Genomic DNA, 23,690 nt, shown 5'->3' with positions numbered 1-23,690 from the left:
CCGTTACCGTGTCGTTGATGTAGAAGGCTCCGCCCGGGTTTCCAGCAGTGATGTTGTAAGTTAGAAGTGCGTTGCGTCCGCTATCTGCGTCCCGAGCTTGAACTCTGGCCACGGAGGTGTGTATCGCCGCACCTTCACTCACACTGGTGTTGTAGGGCAAATTAAGGATGACGGGGTCGTTATCGTTGATGTCCAGAACGTAGACGCCCACCACCACCTGATGAAGCAGCACTGTTCAGGGAATCTCAAATGTTCATAGAAAATATTGTTTCACAAAGATTATTAAGTAGTACTTAGGTATAAATTCAGTTTCTCCTCTCCATTCATGTTTTGACATGACTGTTTGTTCACTCTGCCTTGCAATCATTCTCTGAATCTCTGATTGTGAGAACATTTTTAGTCCACATCCTCTGATGGCTCCATAGATTTTCTGTCACTCTCCTCTGCTGAAGTCATTCAGTCTGTTCATCATTTTGGATGCATGATTGAAAAATAAAATATTTCCTTGTCTTTAGCCTTCAGGCACCTAAGTGTTACTGATGTAGTAGACCTGTAGTAACCTCTGAGCTGTTCATAACCTTCACAAAATCCAAAACTTTAAACACAAAGAACAGATAATGATGCAGCCACCACCGTGCTTTACTGCGTGTATGTTATTCTTTTACTTTCACCATAACTCAACCTTCCAGCCTCTTGTAAAACTTAATTGCTCAATTCAAAATAAAAAGAATACAGGAGATTATCGTCACACACAGAACAGAACCACTTGTTGCAAATTTCTGAAGCTCATTTTGTGCAGTTTTTGTCATCTTTTCTGAGTTGTAGCAGCTTAAAGAGAGATCTTTCTGATTCTTTGAAACTCCTCCGCCAACCACAGAGTTGGCTAAAAGATAGAATGAGGAAAGTCGAGAAAAGCCAACAAGAAAAGCCGAGCCTTCACTGTAGCTGATGACAGGGTGACCTCACACTGACCCAGTGCTTTAACTGAGCCATCAAAGTTTTAATTTTATAGTGTGTGCACTTCTGCAAAGAGGCTATTGCATTTTTTTTTTCATTTTATATTTCCCCCTACTATATATATTGTTTTTCAGTTGAATTTTAAAAAGTGTATATTATTGAACACAAAAACAGCTTTGAAATTGTCTATAGTTGTTCTACCTCACAAAACCTGCTGTTCTGAATTTTTCATCCACAATGTTTGAAACTCGTGTCTCATCTCCTACTTTTCTAGCCTGGAAACAGTAAAAATACAGAGGAATGTATTCCTACAGCAGTTATCTGAAAATAAAGGAGATAGAAAGTATTTTGTGGACATTGTGCCGTTAGAATTATGCAAAGAGATATTATAATACAGAAGTGACACTTATAAGTTCCCATTTATGGAAGAGGATATGATGACAAAGTAGCGTCTGCTTGCAGCTTGACGGCTGCTGACGTAAAGCGGCTCACCGAACTGTTGCGTGACGGGGTTCCCAGGTCCCGCGCCGTCACGGTGATGTTGTAGAAAGCTGTGGTCTCTCTGTCCAGCTCCACATCCCTCCTCACCCGAAGCTCGCCCTCCACAGGAGAGATCATGAACTCATCTGAGAACGAAGCAGAGAAAACCTTAGAGGGGAACGCAAACGGTTTTAGATGCTCAGAGAAAGCAGACGGAGGGACACTGACTCTGGTTATCTCCACCAGTGATGCTGTACTCTACTTTGCCGTTGAGACCAGAGTCTTCATCGCTTGCTTTGAGGGTCCACACCCGCGGGCCCGGCTGGCCCTCCGTTACCTCAAAGGGACCCTCGTACTGTCTGGGGAAGGTTGGCGTCACGTCGTTCACGTCCAAGACGTTTACCGACACCTGGAAGCAGGAAGGAGACGGTTTTTTATTCAAACCCCCACAAAGCTAGAGCTGGTGATGGGAATCTGGATTATCTCTGTAAAGATGATAAAAAAATGATCATTACTGTTGTGCTAGATGTCAGGCGGAGAGCAGGTTTCGGACACTGGTCAGTAGCCGTGATAACCAATGCATAATGCCCGTTGCTGATCTCATAGTCCAGCTCCTTCACAGCAGTTATTCTCCCCTGAACACACACACACACACACACACACACACACACACAGTTATTTGTTTGTTTTCTTGTCTTTATCCCTTTTGTGACGGTGTAGACGGCTCACCGTGATGCTGTTGATGTTGAACGTTTGGATCAGGTTGCCCCGGACGATTGCATACCGCAAGGTCCCATTCAGACCTTCATCTGGGTCAATGGCTGTTACCGTGGCGATGGTGGCCCCCACGGTGTCGGGTCCCTCGCTCAGCACGGTGACGTACTCCTCCTCTGGAAACTCTGGGGCGTTGTCGTTCTCGTCCACGATTCGAATGTAGACGGTGGTAGAGGTCTGGAACGAAGACGGCAAAATTCATCAAGGTACAAAACAAAAATCAATTTTATATCCATGATTTCCTCCCAAACCAATTAAAATTAAACTAGTTTAATTTAAATAAATACAGAGTCAGTTGATTGTAAAGGGTAAACAATGTTAAAGCATCAATAACTCCATCAACTTTTATCTAGAGAGGAAGAAACAAAGCTAAACACAAACCCACACATGCAGGAGTCGTTATTACTGAAAAAAGAAAAAAAATAACAAGTGTAGGCAAAGTTATTAGATAAAAATAGTTCTGGGTCAGAAGATCTTTCCACAGCAGAAATGACAACAAACACACAATTAAAGCTCTGTTATAATACCATAATAATAATTTGATGATGTTGTCATGTCATTTTCATCTAATTTTATAATTTTCAGAAAGTGCTTGTCTCAAAATAAATCAGGAAATGAAAGTATGAATCGATTTCTAAATGAAGCCCTTCAGTAAGAACTGAAAGCTTAACTGAGTAAATGAGGCGTGACTCCAATATGTATTGGAGGAAAAATAATTTTGAAATGTTTGTGGGAAAAAAGTTTGTTGAGTAAAGAAAAAAGCATTTTAATTTAGTGAAGGATTTTAAAGTAGGAAAATGTAAAGTGACATGGAAGTGAAAGAAAAGCCTCAGTAACTTTCTGTTCAACCAGTCTGACGTGTTTATCAGACAGCCAAGGGGGGAACAAGGAAGTTAGTCTTTACATTTAACGGAAAACAAAACACAGATTATGTAATTAACAATTTTCATACAAATTCTTATGGAAATCAACTCAGACAGAGTAGGTAGAAATATTATTGAGGTGTATAGTGAGAAACGAAGGTTGGAATATTGTTATTGTCCCACTTCTGAAATGGAAACAACAACTTTGCATTTTTCCACCATGTGAGCGAAGGACAACATGTTGGAGGAGACGGTTCTGTTGGTGAGTTAATCTGTCCAAACACACAGGTGGTTTTAAGAACTTTGGGACCTTAAAATCAGGCTTTGAAACTGAATTTAATGATATTTCATTTACAGTACATCAAAGCAGAGTTAAGAAAAATCACAGTATGTTAAGACCACAGAACATATGCTTTGAGTAAATGATGGGAGGAAAACCAACACACAAGAGCCAATAAGCCGCCTCTGCTTCTTTATGAGTTTGTTCCTCAGTCTTAAAAAACATTGTACTTTGAATCTCTGACACTTTGGCAGAGATAAAAAGTACAATGTTTGTGTTTTATGTGTAAATCTTTGTTTCTAAGATGTTATTTCATCAGGAAATGGTGGCTGTAGCACGTTTCACCGTTTAGCAATCCATAGTTTTGAAATTGTGGTTGTTTTGTACCCAACAGTGTCTGCTATGTGTCATTTCATACCTCTGAGAGTTACTATATTATATGACCAGATCATAAAAACGTTCTCAATACCAAGCAGACTTGGAATAAGGAACATTTTACTTTTTCAAAGCTTGTTCAAACTGCATGCACAAATGTTTTATCCTAATCATATTTTCTACACAATGACAGATGTTCCCCTAGTGCTAACTGAGCTGCTTTTATTAGCATTCAGGGTAAATATTAAAGTAATAAAAGTGAAGCGATTATTTTTGGTACCAAGATAACAACTCAAAACATGACTTGTTAAAACACATTGACTTTTGCTTTTTTTTATGGTAAAGGTTGAATGCTTAAAATAGAGTCAAGTATAAATGAAGTAGTTAAACAGTGAAAAGTGTTTGTAGAAAAGTGGAGGAAATGAAGAGTGTTAATGCCTACAGTATTCATAATAATAATTGTGTTAATGTCTACAGTATTCATAATAATAATTGTGTTAATGTCTACAGCATTCATAATAATAATTTGTTAGTATTTTGTAAAAAAAATACATCATAGCATCTTATTCATTAAAAAGTATGTGAAAGGTTTGAAGAGAAAGAAAACATTGGAAGAATAGTTTTTTGTTTGCATGTTTGGTTTACTATGTAAGGCGGCCATGTTGGACTTTTAGGACCTTCTGTGTTTACCACTTGGAGTTCTGACTGCAGAAGACTGATCTGTTGAATTCATTCTTAAACATTTCAGCTTCTAGGTAGTGACTGAAAGGAACATTCTTTTGTTGTTTATATGACAAAACAAACATAAATTATTATTTTTATGGGTATCAGAGTAAAGGGGACTGAACAGTTGGAGATAATTTATTTACCAACATACATTGAATCGTGAGGTTAAAGTGCTACGGTTGAATAAGGTATGAATCTTAATCGTTTTAGATGATTTTTAAAGTATATTTAGCACGTGTAGATGTTTTATCTTTACTTTTTTTCTCGATGTTGTGCTGACCTGAACCTCAGGGGGCGGAGCTCAAAGCCAGAGAAGGGGCGTGGCTTAACCACTCGTCGTACCGCACTAGAGGCGGCTCCTGTCTGCTCGACTCTTCATTTTACTACGAGTGAACAGACGGAGAGTAAAGAGGTCCAACAGCTGAGCACATTCTGCACTTCTGCTTCGTTTTGTTTTTAAAGTCCTGCCGGCCATGGAGAGGCGACGGACATCCGTCTGGAGGACAAAGCCCACATTCTGGGTGTTGTTTCTGTTTGCTGTTGCTGAAGGTAAGCGCGTAAATCCCTCTGACATCTGAAACTTAATACTTTCTAAACACCCCGCGGGTGTGAGGACTTGTTGTCACTTTTAAGCTGTGAGGATTTATGACTTTTTTCATTATTTGATTGTAGAAACTTAACAGAAGTTTTAATGTGTTTAGTAGTAACTCTACCCAGATGGAGTTATAATGCTTTGACAGCTCCAGCCTGGTGTAATTTAACCACCTCCTCTCCTCTGAAGCTTTTTTCTTTTTTCACAAACAGCTGCGCAGCATCACAGTTTGCGCTGGAGTGCTTATGTAAAAAACTCTGAGGTGAAAACATTTTCCACATTTCTCGGGTTGCTGCTGTTGTTTTGAGACGGAACATCTGGCGTGGAGCGGCTTTAAATGCCCCTCCCTGTGGGGAACCAGCCGAAACACATGCAGCACTTTGGGGCGACATTTGTTTCTTTTTTTTCTGTCTTTTTTATATCTACATGTCTAGAAATAAAGGGAATAGAGAAAGGCATTGGCTGGCCCTTAATGAGCAGCGGTTTTCTGCATGTTTGGCCTTGTGCTGGAGGAGAGAGCGGAGCAGCTGGTGCCTCAGCAGGCGCTCTTATCGCTCCCAGGCTCCACGGATAAGTCTATTTAGATATGCAAACTCAAAGGAGATGATTCCTGAAAACACCTTAAATATGGATAAAATGATCTAAAAGTACCAAAGAGTTGCTAAACTCACACACTGGGACACATTTAGGGTTCAGAGGTGAATGGGTGATGTTGACCGACTTTAATGCCTCATCATTAACAATAATTTAATCCCTTTAAAGGTCATTTCATTCCTGTAAACAAACAATTTCCCTCTGCCAGTGTGTGCTAGTTTGTTCTTTAATAGAAATAAGAAAGTGCTCAACTTTTTTTTTTACCTTTTTAAAACCATATTTCCATTTATCACCCTGCCAGTATTTTCCTATGGGACTCCTGGGTTAAATGGATTCCTTTGTGTGCAGGGTGCAGAACGGTTCCTTGTTAATGTTTGAAAAGTAGAATTCACATACATTCTAGACTTGCTGCTCAATTTAAATTTATTTTCTCACTACCAGTTTACGACCCAAATAAGAGCTAAACAGAAACTAATTTGTCTTAAGATAAAGGATAAAATGTAGATACTGTGCTAATGAATCGTGCCAATATTAACTAATATGCAGTGTTCTAATCAAATAAATGAATAACAAATAGATGACATAGTGTCACTATGGATCTTGGTAATTGAAATTGGAAGTGTGACGTATGTTGGAGTAGGCGGGTCGTGTTCAGATTTCCCATGAGTTCTGTCCTACATTTTTTTTTTTTTTTTTTTGCGAAAAATAAAAATCTCCTGACCTTGTGGAAACCAACAGTTTCTCATAAAAGCATTTATTCTGACATAAGAAAGGAAGTAGTTTCTGACTCGCCCAGTTGTGTTGACAAAGTTGGCTAATAGACTTCTCAATAGGTTGGCAAACCTCTAAAAAACTTTAGATACTTCTAAATCTTAGCAGCGTTAAACTTAAGGGTTTGTGACCACAGAGATTATCCAATTATTGGTGCTCAAAACAGGAAAGTTGGAATTTGATTCAAACCTTAACTGGAGAATCCTGCAGATATTGTTTAAAATACTGTTTTGAGTTATGAAACGTTACATTTGTGGAATAAATGTAACATTCTTTATTTGGCATTAGAAGATTAGATCTGATTTATTTCTTTCAAACAAAGTTTCTCTGCTTGTGAAAAGTATAAATGGGAGTTCTTAGTTTGTCAGAAAACTAAATATAAAATCTCATTTTGGTCAAATATTGCGCATCATCCCATCTGGTGAGTTGCACCTTAAACCCCTGGTACCAGAATATCAGTAACTTTTAATGTGCCTCTTTAAAAGTCTTTTGTATTGTAAGGACTCAAAACATTAACCCAGTTTGTCTACATCCTCATAAATCCATTCCTGCCCATCCCTCCTCTTTAACCTTGGGAGTTCAGTCAGGTAGAGGTGATATCCCAAATGTAGCCTCAAAATTTAGATTTTCAGCAATTATAGAAACAACTGGGACATGGTACATCCAGGGTAACATGTTGTTGAAGTCTAAAACTGGGAGTCAGCCTCCCAGTTCAGGTTTAAACCTGAAAAATGCCTTTGCAGTTTTTTTCTCTTTTTCTAAAAAGTGGCTGAGAGGCTCCATTAAGACATAACAAGACCGATTGGAAATGCCCTCACCCCATTTCTGTGATCTCCTCATTGTTGGGGAGTTTCCTTCATTTTACGGCTGTGATGAAAACAGTCGTTGTGCCTCTGCCAGTAATGGATTTCCACTCTGCAAGACCTGAGTGAAAGCCAGCTGCAATCAGAGGCTCTTTTCCTCCCAGATAAGCATTTAGCTTCTTGTTGCGGACAATGGCAGAGAAAAAAGGAGTCGATGAAGAACATACAATGTACGGAGGTCCAAAAGGGCCACAATGTGAGAAGTAAACAGAGTAAATCATTACATGGTAACTGAAGTGTGTAAACTGAAGTCAATTTAAGTAGTCTATTAATAGTAATTCTCATTTGTAAGATTTTATCAATAAAAAGCACAAAAATATAAATATTTTAATCCTTTGGATCACTAATGTTGTTCTAGTTAAGATAATTGGTCTGAAGGAGACTAACTGTGCAGGTTAACCAATCAGAAGCCAGACTCTATATAAAGTCCTACAGTGGCTGTTTGAAATATGTAACACAACAAAATAATTTAAGTTTATTTATTTAAATTGGTTCATTACTCAATTTAGAAATGAGTAATATTAATGATAATTTTTGATCATTTTTACATTTTGGTTCTTTAAAAATGATCAAACCTCTCTTTCTCACAGGTTGTCTAAAATAATTGACTACAACCTGAAAAATGCTTAATAGTAAGAGGTAAAAGTTTGACCTAATAAAATGTAATTATTTTCAACTAAATTTTAATTCTGACAAATATATTGAGGAAAGGATTTTGTAAATTGTGTTTGACACTCAAAATGAATGGGAACAATTTTCCTCCCAGTTTCTGAGACTCTTATTTTGTAAGTAATTAGTTGTAAATGTTAAATTATTAAGACTTTCATAAATTATTCATAACATCTATTTATTTTTAGTTTAGCTCATAGTGACACTTTCAGCACTCCATATCTTATGAAACCACTCTAAGGTTCTTTATCGCTTTGCTTTCCTGTCCTGCTGCGGTTGGTGTTGTGCTCACATCGATTCTGAGCTAAATGAGTGCATCTTTATTAGGGAGCAGGTTTCCGTAATCAATCTCATTGACGATAACGTGCCTGCTGAGGGACGGAGGGAGGAAGCTGGTGAATGATTGTGCAACAGTTGTGTGGGCATATCCTGCATGTGCTGCATTAGTAATAACAGGAGAGTGGAGGCGGGGGCACTTCTATTGTTTTGGGAGTTTTTCTGCTGCAATCATCTTTAAAGGTCTGTATATTTGTCACGTTTAGCATGCAGCGATTTATGTCTAGATGTTACCAGCAGTGACCTCCACGCTGCTGGGAACACTTTGTCCCCCATGTGGGTGATTTTTCTCAGCAGCCCAGGGTCACAGCATTAACCACAACGCTAGAGCCTTGACTGTTCAAGAACAACACGAAAAAAAACTATCTTTGGTGGTCCTTGGTGAGATTTCATAGTGATAACCAAAGACACACAAAACATGATCTAATTTCTTCAGTTTTTAAAAAACAACTGTTATTCCTACTTCTTCTAAATCATAAAACACAACAATTATTACAGCTGTAGCATCGTTAACATTTAATCTCAATTAATTTCAATACACTTTATTTACCATCAGTTCACAACAAATGTCATCACAAGTAGCTGACAAGATCCATTTATAATATATCATTTAATCCATATAAATTCCAATGTGTAGTTATTCTGTATTGCATTTAAATTCAATTCATAATTCCTCCTGATAAAATCCATTCAGTCTCTCCTGTTAGCGCCAGTAGAGCACAACAGTAGAAAACCACAGATTCATATCTTTGTTGTTTTGATACATAGAATAAACAAAAAACATCACTAGTAATATTAGTGTAGATTTAATTTTTCATTGTAGATTTCTGCCATTTAAAAGCTGCTGATTTAGTTACTGAGGTGTTAATACTCGTCAGAATAAAGCCAGCTGATTGGTATCATGATTATCCATATTTTGCAGGACTGGAAATCTTTTCACTCAAAGCAGTTTGCTTTGTTTGTACAAGTGGGACAGCTCCACAGGAAGTGACCGGTGGTTTTGGATTGGCTGTTTTAGAGACGCCAGCCAACAGAGTGTCAAGTAGATTAATGCCGAGGTATTTCGGCTTCCTTTTTAATATTTTAGACAAAATCTGCAAATATGTACATTTCCCAAAAATAATTTGGAGCTATATTAAAAGGAAAAATCTATAAATAGGTGAATCTGCAAATACTGAACCACAAATAGATACGAGTCTAATGCATGATTTGAGGGAAAGCACCAAAAAATCACCTAACCTGTCCTGGTTTTCAGATTGCTTTACTGAAGATGGAAAATAAGTAACTTTAGGTAGAGGTGGAGCTTTTCTCAACATGATGACCTGCTGACAGTTAACCACTTCCTGCTGTGACTATGATTCAAACACTTCCTGTTGCTGATCCCCTTTTTACTCCTTCTGCTTTGTTCACGGAGCCGACACTCCTTCTGGTTTTTCCAACATCCTATGTCGGGAAAGATCTGGGATTTAATGCAATATGGTTGCGTTGGAGTAATTTGGAACATTTTGGAGAGATGAACTCCTTAGATGAGTCAGATATCAAACGCTTCAACTCTGAGTGAGAAAGCCGTCAGTAGCAACAGGTGTCAACCAAACAAAGAGGGCCTGTTCCTGCGACCCCCCAGGGATCACAGGAGCAGAAATCTAGATATGAGAGCCAACAACAAATCTGTCAGAAACATTCTCCCTGCAGATATCTATTAGCTTGCTGTGTCTTTATACGTTCTGGCGGATCAGAACAGTTCTGAGGTTGGTACGGGTAAACTACACTCACTTGGCATCTTCACAGCCTCCCTCCAAGCACCTCCCCACAAAAGCCCCGTCTTGTTGGAGTGATATCTGTGAAACACAATCTGTGTGAACCTGTGACCCTCTAATCTGAACCCATTTCAACCAGAAACTCAAGCCTTATGTAAATCAGGCGAGAAAAGGCAGTCGGGTTTGTGAGGAAGGCGGGGTGGGTGTGAAACAGAAGAGACGCCCCATTGTCCTGCAGAGCAGACAGGAACAGCCAGAGGATACCAGTTTCACCTTAATCACCCTCCACGCTCTTCCTATTGCTTCTCCTTCCACACAATAGCGATTGTAGAATTCAGCTGCCTGAGAGGAAAATACTGCGTGGCACACACAGGATGCACACTTGACGTGTATACACACATTCACAGATAATCAAAGAGCAAAGGTTCCAGTGTATTAAGCTACTGTACTTCCTTTCCAGCTGATTGTTAACGCAACGTTTTAAATTGCATTTTATCAAAAACAAGCTGCTGTGCTTCCTGATTTCAGCCCAAACCCCAGAATGCTTTCCTTGCTTGGTGCATGTGTGCATTCTCTGAAACTTAAACGCACCGAGTTCATGACCAAAGTCTAGTTAAATGCCAGGAAGTTGCTGAAACAGCTGTTTTGCCGAGCAAACTTTCAGACATGTTGCAATACGTCCCACGCAAGCAGATTTTGGAAACACTTTAAATATACAGTAAAAGAAGTATCATTCTAACTAACAAGTACGTTTTTCTCTACTTTCAATCAGTAAACACAATAAATCCACATGTTAAAGGACATTTTGATAAGTGAGAGCTCTGCAGGGACTCCAAGGAACCAGTGGGGCCAGTCGGGGCCGGGCTCCTACATGTGTTTGAGCAACTTGTGTAAATTAAAGAAAAATACATAACACAATGCAAAGCTTCATTCTGGTCATTGAATGCATCTAAACAGCCAGTCAAAATCAACAAACAAGCAGCTGGACATGAGCCAAGGTTCACCTGAATCAATGTGCGCCTCTTTCTCACACACTACCTGTTGACTTTGTTGCTAATTGGCTTTTATCTGTAAATATATGAGGACAGTTTCAGGTAAAGATGAGTAGCAGACATTACAACCAGTACCAGGTTCCTCTCTGTGGACGGTCGTTTTCATTCTGAACTGACTCCTGCTGTTCTGTTTGCTGCTCTTTTTGGAGACCTCTTCTCTCTGAAAGTCCTGCTAACGGACACAACTGGAAGCCTCATCTGTACCTTCAGGAATACATACAACACCTGTAACAGCAAGGATTCTTCCAGAAAGCATAAAATCTCATGAAATTGTTCATCACCACAACTGTAAGACATGTCCAACCCCTCTGGGCACTAAAACTTGTTTTCAGGTTAACGATAGGCCATGAATTAGCCTTATTCGATATGCGAGCTGGAGGCAGAGATCGTGGAGAAGCTGGATGTTTCAGAAGAAATTTCATCCTGACAGCTACAGCCGACAGTGGTTCTTTGTTATAATGTGAGCAGCAGTGGTGAGTTTGACGTGTCTATGGACCTGCAGGTTGCTCTGTCTGTGTTAGCTATGCATGAGCTGTAAAACAACTGGACTGCTGGTTCACAGTTAAGAGATGCTCCAGCTTGCTTTTGGTCCACCTCTCAGGCCACACACTGATAACTTGTGTTCTGCTCATTTAAAAGAGATGCAAATCTGATACCTGGGCCACAGAAAGTAAGTCCAGCTTTGTTTGTTGGGGGATAAAGGAGAACAAACAGCAGGAAGGAGAATATGTGGGCCCGATGCAGATTTTATGTAAAAGTGGCGATAAGAAAGCCATAAGAAATCCTGTTTAAAGTTTGACAGGAGCCATGTTGGGGATAGCTAAAATGTGGAAGAATGTGTTCAGGTCTTATTGAAGCATGGTGGTGGCAGCAGCATTCTGTGGGGATGCTTTACTTTGTGATGGATAGAGAATCTGGGGGAAGGGATGGAGCTAAACGGGACGACCCTGGAAGAAAACCTGTCTGTAAAAGTCTTCTGACTGGAGCCGTCAGCTGATTCTAGCAGAGGTACAGTGAAAGGCAATTTGTGTGTTAGAGTGGCCCAGTCAAAGTCCAGACCTAAATCCAATTGAAAATCTGTTTAAAGACTTGAAGATGTATGCTCTTCATCCAATCTTTCTCAGCTTGACATGTCTTGTAACAATTAAAAATGTGGAAGAATGCATGTGCATGCCACACTTTTTAGATTTTTATGTGTGAAAGTTTAGAAAAGTCTTTGGTGGAGTGAGCTAATTTATAGTGGACGGCGCAGGTAAGACTGCAATGACTGTAAAAATTCAGATTTTAGCTGTGAGGAGACGGAGGGACGTTTTCACGAATCTAAGAAACTCAGGAAGGAAGTCCTGGCCGCTCTCCTCCCTCCACATTTACATATTCAGGCACTTACTGTAACTCGTGACTTAAACTGTTACTATTCTTCATACTTCTCTATTGATGCTGCTTGCCCCCTCACTTTCTTGTAGTTGGCTCGTACACACTTCCACACACTCTTCCTGTTCTCTTGCAGCACATAGCAATTTTAAATGCTGCACCAACTCTGTAGTCTGCTGCAGACACAGGCAGGTTTGCTCTGCTGGTTTTTTACATTGGCTCTGCTGGAGTCATTTATTTCACCGAGATATTCGAGAAGTTGAAGAGTGGTTACGTGTCTGTGCAAGTGTCAGACTGCAGCTTCGGTCAGGCGATTATTTTATTTCAGCAAAATAAAGTCATGTTCATGAAAAACACATGCATTTTACTGCAAGTATAAAGAAGTTAAAACAGGATGTGGTTAAAAGCAGAACTCATGAGTGAGACAGGTACAATATCTAAGAGGGGCTCACAGCTGTCATGCACTTCCTGATGTTTGAAAATACAAATATGTGCAGATAAACTGCTATTGCTTCACAACACCACAACAACCCAACTTGTTTATTAAAGCTACACATCATTTTCACTGGTATCACAATCTATATTTATATGTAACTCTGGCTCCAGAGGAGCTCAGTGTTTGTTTTAGTCAGCAGACTCTGCACCGTTTCTAACTGCGGCTTGGAGTCATAAAATGAAGAAAACCAACCGTGCTGACCCAAAGGCAGGAAAAAACGCAAAAGCAGTAGAATCTGGTCATGAAATGGACACAGTAAAGAATGCTGGGTTATTTTCATAACCCATCTGCTGGGCAGAAGCTGCTGGGTTTTAGGTTGGGTTAGTTTGATCAAATATTGGGTTAAAAATCATAACTCAAGAGTTGGGTCAGAAATTCACTCTGCAGCTTGAATAATTCTGTTGCGTCAGATTGTTTTTAATCCTGTTTTTATATGGTGAAATTTAAAAACCCTTATGTCGGGTTATGAGTTTCAACCGAATTTTGGGTCATTGTAACTTTGGTTAGTTGCCATTACCCAGCGTTGGGTCGGTCCATATTTGACCCAGCACTGGGTTAGAGATTGGGTTGTTTTTAGCCCATCAGTTTTAGCCGTATGAAAGATTACTGGTTGCTATGGAGGTTTGTTTGTGGTGTTATGTCTGTGACATGTTGTGGTATCAGGCATGAATCTCATCTGCTAAATAAAGATGTGGTTCACTAAATAAATAGATTTTTACTTTGTCATTTTTTAGCTGAACCTGACCTGTCAAATCCAGACAGTTGAGACAATTAAACATTTGAGTGTTTAGTCCTGTTTCAAAACAAACCCAGATATTTAGCAGTATCTATATTACAAACTATAAAGACATTAATAATTCTTAACTTGTTCAATTATTTCATATTCCAACAGTTTTCAGTAGGCGGTTTAAAGTTAAGTGATGGCACAGTAGCTCTAATAACAGATTCTCTTTTTTTTGCTCCCACTGCTGTTTGGTTTGATGAAAGCATCAGTGAATGCTGTTTATGTTACAAAATGTGACAGCCCTTGTATTTTGTCTACAACTTTCAATCAGTTTCCTACAGAGAACCAAAATGCTGCAGAACATATGATAAAATGAGGTTGAGGCTTCTTCAAGCTAGCTAAGAGGATTATTCAAAAACTACTTCCTTTCTAATTCAAATGAAGATTTTTTTGCATCCATGATGTGAAAAAGCTTCTTTCCTCTTACATATTTCATGCTTTTGGTTTTGGTCATACCTAATTATTTCAGATCAACAAATTTTGTCACAAGACAAAGATAATCTGAAAGCTAATTTAATTTTTAAATGATAATTTAACTTAAAATAGAACATTTAGTTTGGAATTATCATGAAAGGATTGTGATGTGATTTTACCAGCAAAAAACAAGCCTGGTAAGTGCTGAAACTGCAGAGTCAAGAAACCACTGAAGTGGAATCTGTTCAACAACAAAATTGGCCTAATATTCTAAAACAGCAAGGAATGTTTCTCCTAAAAGAAAATCAAGAACTGATGGGAGGATACAGCGATGAGTCAGTCTGGCCCAGTTCATGTTTGCCAAAAAACTGTTCAATCATAAAGAAGATTTCTGGAAAAACATTGTGTTGAGTTATGAGAAACGTGTAGATGGTGTCCAAAATTCACAGACTCTTTTGGGTTCATGGGTCATTTAGTTTCTAACATGCAGCCAAAATGGTTTGGATTCCTTTTTCTCAACATTTTGAAAGTGCTTTCACATTTCTCTGATATCCAAATTCATTATGGCATAAGATCTTGTTACAGTCGTACCTGCTGAGGTGTATTTGGATGTTCCTTCTGGCTCTTTCAGTTTTGTGATCTAAAGTTTCTCAGACTCCTGATGGCACTGAAATATTTTATCCTGTTCAACTGGGAATAAACCAGCAAAAAACATCCCACCAATAACAGCAGAAGTGTGGTGGTAATGTGGCAAAATGCTCCCAGGACGGAAACCCTGATCTTTGCTTTTCAGAATTACTCTGGAAGTTTTAATTCTGAAGATTTTTATCTGGTTCCGTGCAACTTCCTAAACTAAATTCCCTAAATATTTATTCTGGAAAATCTAGTTCTTGCAGGCCTAAAATACCCTGAACAAAATGTGACTTTTTGTTTTTCCTGCAGTGCTGCAGGGTTATTCTTCGTCATCTTTAATCTATAAATATTGGGGAGTTTTTTCCCCTTCCACTGCACACAAACACCTTCTTTCTTTTTCACACTCATTCATGCTAAAATGCAACCATCGATGAATACTATTAGGACTTTTGGAGACAAACCAAAAAGTACCTCATAGTTGTTGTTTGGAACAAGCCATATAAGTGATAAACACATGGAAATACTTTGGTCAGATGAGATTACATGCAAAGTCAGCAAAAACTGAACTCATTATGTTGGTGAAACATGACGTTTTTCAGCATCGACAGGGAAGCTGGTTTGCATCCAATCTGACTGAGCTTTACGTGTTTAGCAAATAATCATGTCACAATGTTTAGAGCTGCATAGAGAAACTTCAAGCTGTAAAAAAATGTTTTAGTTTTCTTGGACATTACAACTATCCCATACTTTGAGCATTTCTGGTATGCAAAATAATCTTAATAAAATATATTGACAGAATGTAAAAAGTCAGTTTATCCTTCCTTTTCTGTTCTGTGTGTCTCAGTTTTCACCTAAACAGAGACACGGTGCAGACAGCTGTGCTGTAAACATTCATATCTGTGTTAGGATGGTCAGTTAACCAAGACTGGCTGTTGGGGGAGAACAGAACAGCCAGAATAACCCACACAAAGCAGGCAGAGTCCATGCTACTCATACTGGATCAACAGTGACAGCTCTCCAGTTTTGAAATAAATTCATCTTTCTTTATTTGTGTTCAATTTAACCTTTATTTTACCAGGAAGTATAATTAGACTCATCTGTTTTTGTTTCCTCTCTCTATTTAAAGTGGCACCGACCCACTCCAGCTCCTCACTGACTGTGTCTGCTGCCCACCGGTACTACTCCTGCCCAGAGGGGGTGACTGCCAAGCTGGTGTGCAACCAGAAAAATACCAACTTACATCCTGATCAGCACGTTGCTGACCGCTGGCTCTTCACGCCCCACATCGACATGCACTGTAAACGTGGGGAAACCCCACGCGATGTCGCCCACAAAGGCCACGGCTCGCAACTAGGCGTGGAGATGGGCCATTCGAATGAAAACATGTGGGTGATTCTCAGGAATGTGACCCTCGCTGACCAGGGCCGCTACTGCTGCCTAGCCCTGGGCGCTAAGATCGATCACAACCATCAGTCGGTCGAGAGCCACAGCCACATCGTCCTTCATGTTACACCAAGTAAGCAGAACAAACAGGCTGGACATACAATTTAAAATTACCAAGCGTCTTACAAGTTTTATATCATCCAGACTTTTTATCTGCTTATAGTCTAATGAACTGTTTGATGTATAGTAAAGAAAACTGGCCCAAGCACTCATTCCTGTGAATATGTTATTTTCTTAGAGAGAGATGGGGCGACCAACTGCACGTTCTGGGATCCCACACCTCCGCCAGGTATGAAACCAACTCCTCCGCCAGGTATGAAACCAACTCTGGCCTTTAAAAGCAGAATATGGCTGGAATGTTTTTGAAATTCTTTCTTTTCCTTCTGCAGCCTCGGTGCCCGTGGCTTTAGCCTTAGCTGCTTGCATTCTGGCTCTGCTGTCGCTGCCTCTTATTCTGGTCCTGGTCTACAAACAGCGAGAGAATTCACGGTCAAACAGACGTACGTACTGCACTGAAATGCACTGCGGTGAAAAATGATTTGCCTTCTTACAGAATTCCTGTCTTTGCTTTCTGGCACCCTAGTTTCAGGGACATATTATTTATTATTAAGGAAAAACATTTTCAAACCTGCCTGCACTAATGTGAAAAAGTATTTTTTACTCCTGGAGGGAACAAAAACCATGAAGCTTCTGGGAATGTCTTCATCATCCCTGTGGAGGAAAAGATTGAATTCAGACACAATGGAAGGTTTATGTTCATAAACAGATTTTTTTAGGGTTATGCCAGAGCATGACATTTTTTTTTAAGTTCTTTTAGCCTACTTCATGTTGTCAGACAGGTTCTATTTATGTGATTTCTCCTGTCTGGGAGTAACATGGCCTGAATGTGGTTGGTGGAACTGAAATCAACATTAGAAAAGGTGGGGAGTTGTACTTTCACATTGAGTCAGGTTGGTTTGGATTGCTTCTCTTCCACCTAATAAATAAAAAAATCTGAATTTTAACATTTAACTGTGCCAAAAACTTCAAAGCATAAGACTTCTGTAAGTTGGTCAGCAAATATTCACAGCAGAACACAAACTCAGATACGTGTATATGTTTTAATGCCGGGTTTCCCAGAGCGCCCGGTGTGGCACGTTTCCTGTGGATGTGGTGGATTAACTGTAGTACAAACAGTGAGAAGCACATTCAGTCTGCTGTGCTTCAGTTCAGCCACAGAGGCTCATTTCCTGTTTCCTCTCTCCCAGGTGGACAGGAGCTGGTGCGGATGGACAGGTACGTTTTCCCACAGCCAGCTGATCTCAGAGCATCAAAACAAAGTCGCTCCTCAGAACGGCGCGCGCCGTTTCATTCCTTTGGGGTTTTGTTGAGAGTGTGTTCATTTTTGTACTTTAACAACCAATGAAGTGTTTTTCTTTGATTAATCATCGTTTACCACAAGGAAACATGGTGACGTGACTCCAGTAAATATCAACTCTATTAGGGTTATTTTGGTTCTGTATCCAAGAGTCAAACAGTAATCAGAACAACAATCAAAGGAAATGGAGGTTAATATAAATCCTTTAGAAGGGAATGTATGACTAAATTAAAGCTTAAGTTATATTTGAGTCATTCTAAAATAATGTATTTGCTACATTGATAAAAATACTTGAGTACAAAGGAAAATAATCTGACATACAATGTTTGGGTCCATGGAGGAGCAGCATGGATAAAAAGGGGAACTAATTAGTGAAGAGAGGGAATAATTTGGAGTCTCACATAACAGTGGTAGGATTATAAAAGCACATACATGAAAACACCACAGTGTTGTCATGACAACACGTATTGCAGAACTGGTCATTTTAACCGAGTGACCAGAATAATGAAGTTTTTACAGAAATTACATTTATGGAGCGTGTTTGGATTGTTTTGTTTCTTCAGTTACTATTCACTAATTTACTACAAATGTGACAAATAGGCTTCTGTCCTGAGGAGCAGATGAGTTTTGAAGCAGAGCTGTGAGTCACGCTGTGGTTTCATACAAACTTCTCCTTTTTGTGTGTGTTGTGTTTGTAGTGAAGCTCAGGGCCACGAGAATCCGGTGTTTCTGGGCGGATCCCCGCAGACAAAGACCCGGACTGTTTCTCAGATCCTGACCCGGCAGCCCTCTGAGACCAGTCGCCACTTACTGTCGGACCCGGGAACGCCCCTCTCTCCTCCCGCACATGGCGACGTTTTCTTCCCATCCGAAGGTAGGAACAGAAGGAATCTGTGCCTTCATATTGTGACTGCAGTTGAAAAGAAAAACCGAGTCCGTTTGGAGACAAAAGAAAATGTAAAAGACTTTTGGAGTAATAGTTTGTTGAAACATTTGTTGATTCTGCATCCAGTCTTCTTTGGTGGAAATCCATCAGCATCCCATATCTTGCCTTGGTGATGTTTACCCACTTTGTCCAGATGAAGTTTTCCAAATCTACTAGATTGTGAGGAAATTTGTGGTCCAACAGTCCAGTTTTGGTTAATCCGACCACAAAACTAGATTTTTAGAGATTCTTTGACCATCCTCCTTCGTCCGACATGTTACAGGCCCTCAGCATGTGGGCAGCTTCCCTGACCCTGATTCATGTGAAACAAACCTTTAGTTCTATAATGCAGTGGATATCTTGTGCCCTTCTCCTGACTGATACTTTTGGAAAGTAAATAATTTGGAAACTGAATAAAAAAACGAGCTTTTAAATACCTAAATGATGAAAAGGAGCCAGTTGTGAACTGAACGAGACTGAAATGGATCAATAGGAAATGGATCAGAACGGTATCAGTTTAGGGTTTGTATATTTATGCATAAATCCTCCCAAACAGGATTTTTTGTTTTTCAGGTGTGTACAGGAAATGTGTACACATCTAGATCGTCTCATTTTATTTACATTACAAAACACAATCATTTTAAAATTATTGTTGTTCTTATTGCAGGTATTATAATTATACGCACATATGATGCTTCCTCCAAATGTATTTTGTCAATTTTTGCTCATTAATCCTTAATAAATATTGCAAGAGTTTTAACAGGAGAAAAATCGAGCAGCACTCTTTGACAGTCTGTAAGTTTCCTGCAGAAAAGTTTAAGCTTGCAATGTGAAGCGTAGATCCGGTTTCGGGTCGATTTAAATTCTCGGTTTTCTAGGTCAAGAACTCTGGCTGAGTCATAAATGACTTTCAGAGGTAACCAGCAGACTGAACTGGAGGATTTAATCTCATCTTTCAGCTCATCTTCCAGACCTGACGCAGTTTACCTTCAGCTCTAAAGCAACCTTTAAGTCTTTGACTGAATCCTTTCTGCCATGCTGCGTTTTATTGAAAAAAAAAAAAAGAAAAACGACAAACGATTGCTTCAATGATTACATATTCATTTAGGATAAATTCTCTTTGGAAAAGGACAAACTTAACATTTTCTTTAAAGAAACCTCCCCACTGTCTTCCCACTGGTTCTGCTGGTTCTTGTGTTTCTGTTGGACCTTCAGATTTTTCACTTTGGCCAAACTGAGGCGACTCGAGAACCACAGGTCCAATCAGGCTCCATCAGTTCAGTTCTCACTGTCATAAATGACTGGAAAACTAAATAAAAGAACAGCATCATTTAGTTAATGTTTTAAAAACCAACATTTTGTTCTGCATGATGCAGTTAGGAACTAATTTGTGCGTCTAAAGGCTTTCAGATTCACCTCTTCCTCAAGCTATTAACATCGGTGCTTTCACCATTGTGTGAAGGTATTGCAAAAGGTAGTGAATCAGAAAGTTTAAATTTCAAAATCTAGAATCTGATGCAATCCAGTACAACTATGACTCCATCCATATCAGCTGAAATATCCTGTCTTGCACAAAATGCATGTTCACACTTTAAACATCCTGGCAGATGCTGATAAAGCTGACAGGTTGAACTTGCCTGTTACATCCACCACTAGGAGAGCTGCTTCCCGTCAGATGTCATTTTCTGCCCACTCAGTTTTCAGCCAAACATCCTCTTCTGTTGCTTTTTCATGACCGAACACAGAACATCAGACCTCCGGTACGCCGAAGAGTTTCCATTCCAGCGGTGTTTTTTTTAAATCTACGGGCACCTGGGCAGACATTCCTGGCATTCCCAGGTGGATTATTGAACTTCCTTGAAGACATATCTCAGTAGAAACAAAATTTGCTCTAAAGCCGTTCCACAGCAATTCAAAAAGAAAGCTGTGGTCGCTCTGCGAACCCTGCAGTTCGCTCTTAATGGTGAAGAGCCAGTTTACAAACAAACAGGCTCTGCATTATTTTAACTGATTTGACACTCCAATATCAGTGCTCCTTTTTAAAATGACAAATAACTACAGAAGGTGTTCTGTGGTTTCTGGTACAGAGATGTTAGCAGCAGATCATCAAAGTCTTAGAAAGTTGGGATCCATTCTGGATTAGACTCGTTTGATCTGCACATCCCAGAGCTTCTCATTTGGATGTTGTAATGAGTGAGCGGTGTGAGGTAGAACTGAGTACATTCAGTTTGCTTATGCAGATCCTGAACTACATGAAAGCTTGTAGGTTATTTTGGTTTTTCATAACTTGAAAAATGAAGTATTCTGAATCATGGAGGATTTCCGCTGACATATTTTTCCAGATGTTTTGTAGAACTACGCACTCTGAGGTTTCTGTGAAGAAACTTCAGCTTTCGTCTTCATCATTTTAGTCCTTCTTACTTTCAGCTTTACGGAGTTTAACATGAACTTCCCTGTTATCTCAATGTTGCAACTCTGGCTTCGACTCTTGGTTCTGCTTTCTTCTTCTTGTTTTTTTTTTTTTTTAGTTACCAGCAAAACACCAGCCATTCTGTGAATTTGACCAGTCTGTCTGCCCACGTTTGAATCGATGTGGTGAAAAAATACGTGAAAAACACAAATGTTGTCATTCGCCATTTAGAGAGTTTTGTCATATTTGTGCAGGAAGTGCAGTGCTGAATCTGCAGACGCCTTCATATGTCATTTCTCATCTGTCAGCAGAAAGTCTCGAAGTGATTTCTCTGTCCTCACTGATTTTCACTTGTTTTCCTTTTCAGACGTCATCCCTGAGAATCCAGACCTGGTGCATATTTAAAGCCCGTTCTTCACCTAAACTGTTGACCTGGAAAGATTCCTGCAGCTCTTCTGTTCTTCCCTTCATTTTAATACCAATACTATCCTCATGAGCTCTCTCACAGTAACTGCATAAACACTTATTGTTCCTGTCTGGATTTGTCATCTGTTCGTTGTCTGGACTGCAGGAGGGAGGAGCGCTGCGTTTCTGACCCACATACCATTTCCACCTGCAACAACATCTGCAGGCAAACAGGTTGCATCTGATCTTCAGGCCAAACTCTGACAACAGCTTACAGACCTGGCTCTGCCGTGTCTTTCATTAACCCTGTGAGGAGTGCTGAAAGTGGGAGTCTTGCCATAATCAGGCAGAGAGCGATCTACTCAGCTTTTAGAGAAAATCATTTAAGCAGCAAGTTCTTGTGAGCTCAAATCCCCAGAGTTCAAATGCATCGCCTGAACTCTGTTCTCTGTCATGTGAACTTTCTACTGTCAAACCTCTTATTGTGAATGCAGCAGTTTTCTTTTGCTGGTCATTGGAGAACTGTCAGATAAGCAGTTTCATAAAATCACCTGTCGTTATAGAGTTCATGTTCATGTTGTGTACAGGAATCAAACCAACAGACTCTGAAGCTCCTGTCGAAACTCTTAAAGCAGGACTTCTGGCCATCTATCTGATTTCTGAAAGGACCAAAGCAGCAAGAAGGGTTAAAGTCAGCCCACCACTGTTATGCTTCTCAGCTTCCAAACTAGGAATCAACAGGACTTTTGTAAGGGTTAGCTGGCATTGATGGGCTCTTTTACAAAATACTTAAAGCAAAAACTGACATCTTCTGGCTGGGTTTTTGTGTAAGGTGTTACCAGTCAAACTGAGTCGCCAAGCGAGGTAAAGATGGCACTGAAAAGTTGACAAGATTAACGGGATGTAGCCATCAGCTCTTTCATCAATCAGTTCAAAGCCAGAACTTGTGGCTCCAAGGTGGTAAAGGCGGCAGAAGTCATTGTGCCGTTTTGTGCCTCAGAGACGCCAAGCACAGCAGGAATGCTCGGCGTACCAAAGGGTTAGGGCTCTACAGCGTTATAGTCTTACTTTACAAACAGACAGACTCATGTTTGTGTTTGCTAACAGAACCACCAATCAATGCAGCAACGATACTTCAACAGTCGACTTGTGTGAGGTTTATTGGCTTTGTGGCCTGAGGGTTTGATGTAGAGCTTGTAAACATCAGTCTGTGCCACCAGATGGACACAAAATTTAACATAAAACCAGACCGAGCACTTAATTCAGACTGGGGAGGCTCCCAGTGGGGGTGCGTTGGAGCCACTGGTGGGCAGTGGGCAGATGAGTCTGGTGCAGGATGTTCAGGGCAGAACACATTGGTGACCAATGACCTAAGACAAACACTGTGGTCTTATTATTTTCTATTGAATTTCCAATGGAACGGCACTGATGTGCATCAGAGGCACCAGCTGGTCCCATTTCTCTCCCCAATATTCATTCCCCAGTAAGTAGAAACTTATTGATGGCAGGTTGCAGGAGATACTTGTTGCTTTATGATTGAACTGTTTTGTGAAAGAGGTTTTAGGTGCGATGAGACCAAATATTCTCCAAAACGTGGCATTACATTTCTTTTTGTATGATTTCTTCTCTGCATTTCTTTCTTCCTTTGTGCTACCTCAGACACGTACCGCTTGTTTCTCTAAATACTTTCCTTCCGTCCTGTACTTTTACAACTGCATCATAGCCTTAAACATACTTGTATAATTAAAAATAGATTTCATTTTTTGAGGAAGATTTAATTGTTGTCTCTGTGTATAATTATGGAGAAAAAATATTGTTTTTCTTGAATGTAGCCTCACAGATACTACCGAAACAAAAAAATAAAATCTTCCAGGAGTTGGACTCACTGCTGTTCAGACTCTTCCTCTGGATTTCACTGTGTTCATGTCCATCAGGGTAAAGGTTCAATCCTACTTTTTTATGTGTGCAATGAGGTCCAATAAGCCAAAACTGTTACTGCTTCACTTTGCCCACATCTGACTGCGTTAACCTGCGAGTGCTATTTTTAAACTGGGGTAAAATGCATACAGCTGGTGCCAAGCGGAAATCATCTGAAGAAGAAGAAAATGTTTAACAGGTTTATAGGACAGGGTAGCATTTTGTTTTGCTTAGACGTGAGTTTGTGGGTGTATATTTGTGTGTAAAGAAGGGATTAAAGTTTTAAGAATTCATTTCTGGTTTCCCTGAAAAATATTTTTTGTACACTTGATGACTTTTATATTGTATCTGTGTTTTTATACTGTAAAAAGCTTGCATGAGGATGTTTCTTGCTTTTAAACAGCCCTCCTGGTTTCCTGTACAATAAAAATGAAACTCTCCAATCA

General features: G+C 39.7%; 2 protein-coding genes across 3 annotated transcripts in view; one reads left to right on the top strand and one right to left on the bottom strand.

Annotated features, from left to right (window-relative positions):
* Positions 1 to 3,314, bottom strand: part of LOC106921265 (cadherin-related 23) — a 21,361-nt gene extending 18,047 nt beyond the window's left edge. Inside the window, exons 1-5 of the mRNA XM_088013460.1 lie at positions 3,294 to 3,314; positions 2,167 to 2,388; positions 1,666 to 1,891; positions 1,450 to 1,583; positions 8 to 217 (exon numbers count right to left, since the gene is read on the bottom strand). Coding sequence (XP_087869586.1) covers positions 8 to 217; positions 1,450 to 1,583; positions 1,666 to 1,891; positions 2,167 to 2,388; positions 3,294 to 3,314 — 813 coding nt within the window. The remainder of the gene's footprint in view (positions 1 to 7; positions 218 to 1,449; positions 1,584 to 1,665; positions 1,892 to 2,166; positions 2,389 to 3,293) is intronic.
* On the top strand, positions 3,098 to 23,690 carry vsir (V-set immunoregulatory receptor). Of its 2 annotated transcripts, none has more exons than XM_014992844.2 (8): positions 3,098 to 3,336; positions 4,747 to 5,004; positions 15,914 to 16,303; positions 16,469 to 16,543; positions 16,620 to 16,730; positions 17,478 to 17,505; positions 18,286 to 18,461; positions 21,290 to 23,690. In XM_014992844.2, exons 2-8 carry the CDS (start codon positions 4,929 to 4,931, stop codon positions 21,325 to 21,327), a joined length of 894 nt encoding a protein of 297 aa, XP_014848330.2. In that variant the 5' UTR covers positions 3,098 to 3,336; positions 4,747 to 4,928; the 3' UTR covers positions 21,328 to 23,690. The 2 variants fall into 2 exon arrangements, with proteins under 2 accessions (XP_014848330.2, XP_014848331.2); XM_014992845.2 differs by having other exon boundaries at positions 3,099 to 3,336; positions 16,469 to 16,519.

The sequence above is a fragment of the Poecilia mexicana genome, unplaced genomic scaffold, assembly GCF_051168715.1.
Source record: "Poecilia mexicana isolate PSO_F unplaced genomic scaffold, ASM5116871v1 scaffold_15, whole genome shotgun sequence".
NCBI classification, from domain to species: domain Eukaryota; kingdom Metazoa; phylum Chordata; class Actinopteri; order Cyprinodontiformes; family Poeciliidae; genus Poecilia; species Poecilia mexicana.
Note: the sequence above shows the minus strand (reverse complement) of the source record. Positions and strands in the feature narration are given on the sequence as shown.

Coding starts and splice junctions, on each gene's coding strand:
- vsir (XM_014992844.2), top strand. CDS start 4,929: ATGGAGAGGCGACGGACATCCGTCTGGAGGACAAAGCCCACATTCTGG. Junction 5,005..15,913: donor TCTGTTTGCTGTTGCTGAAG/GTAAGCGCGTAA, acceptor CTCTATTTAAAG/TGGCACCGACCCACTCCAGC. Junction 16,544..16,619: donor GAAACCAACTCCTCCGCCAG/GTATGAAACCAA, acceptor TTCCTTCTGCAG/CCTCGGTGCCCGTGGCTTTA.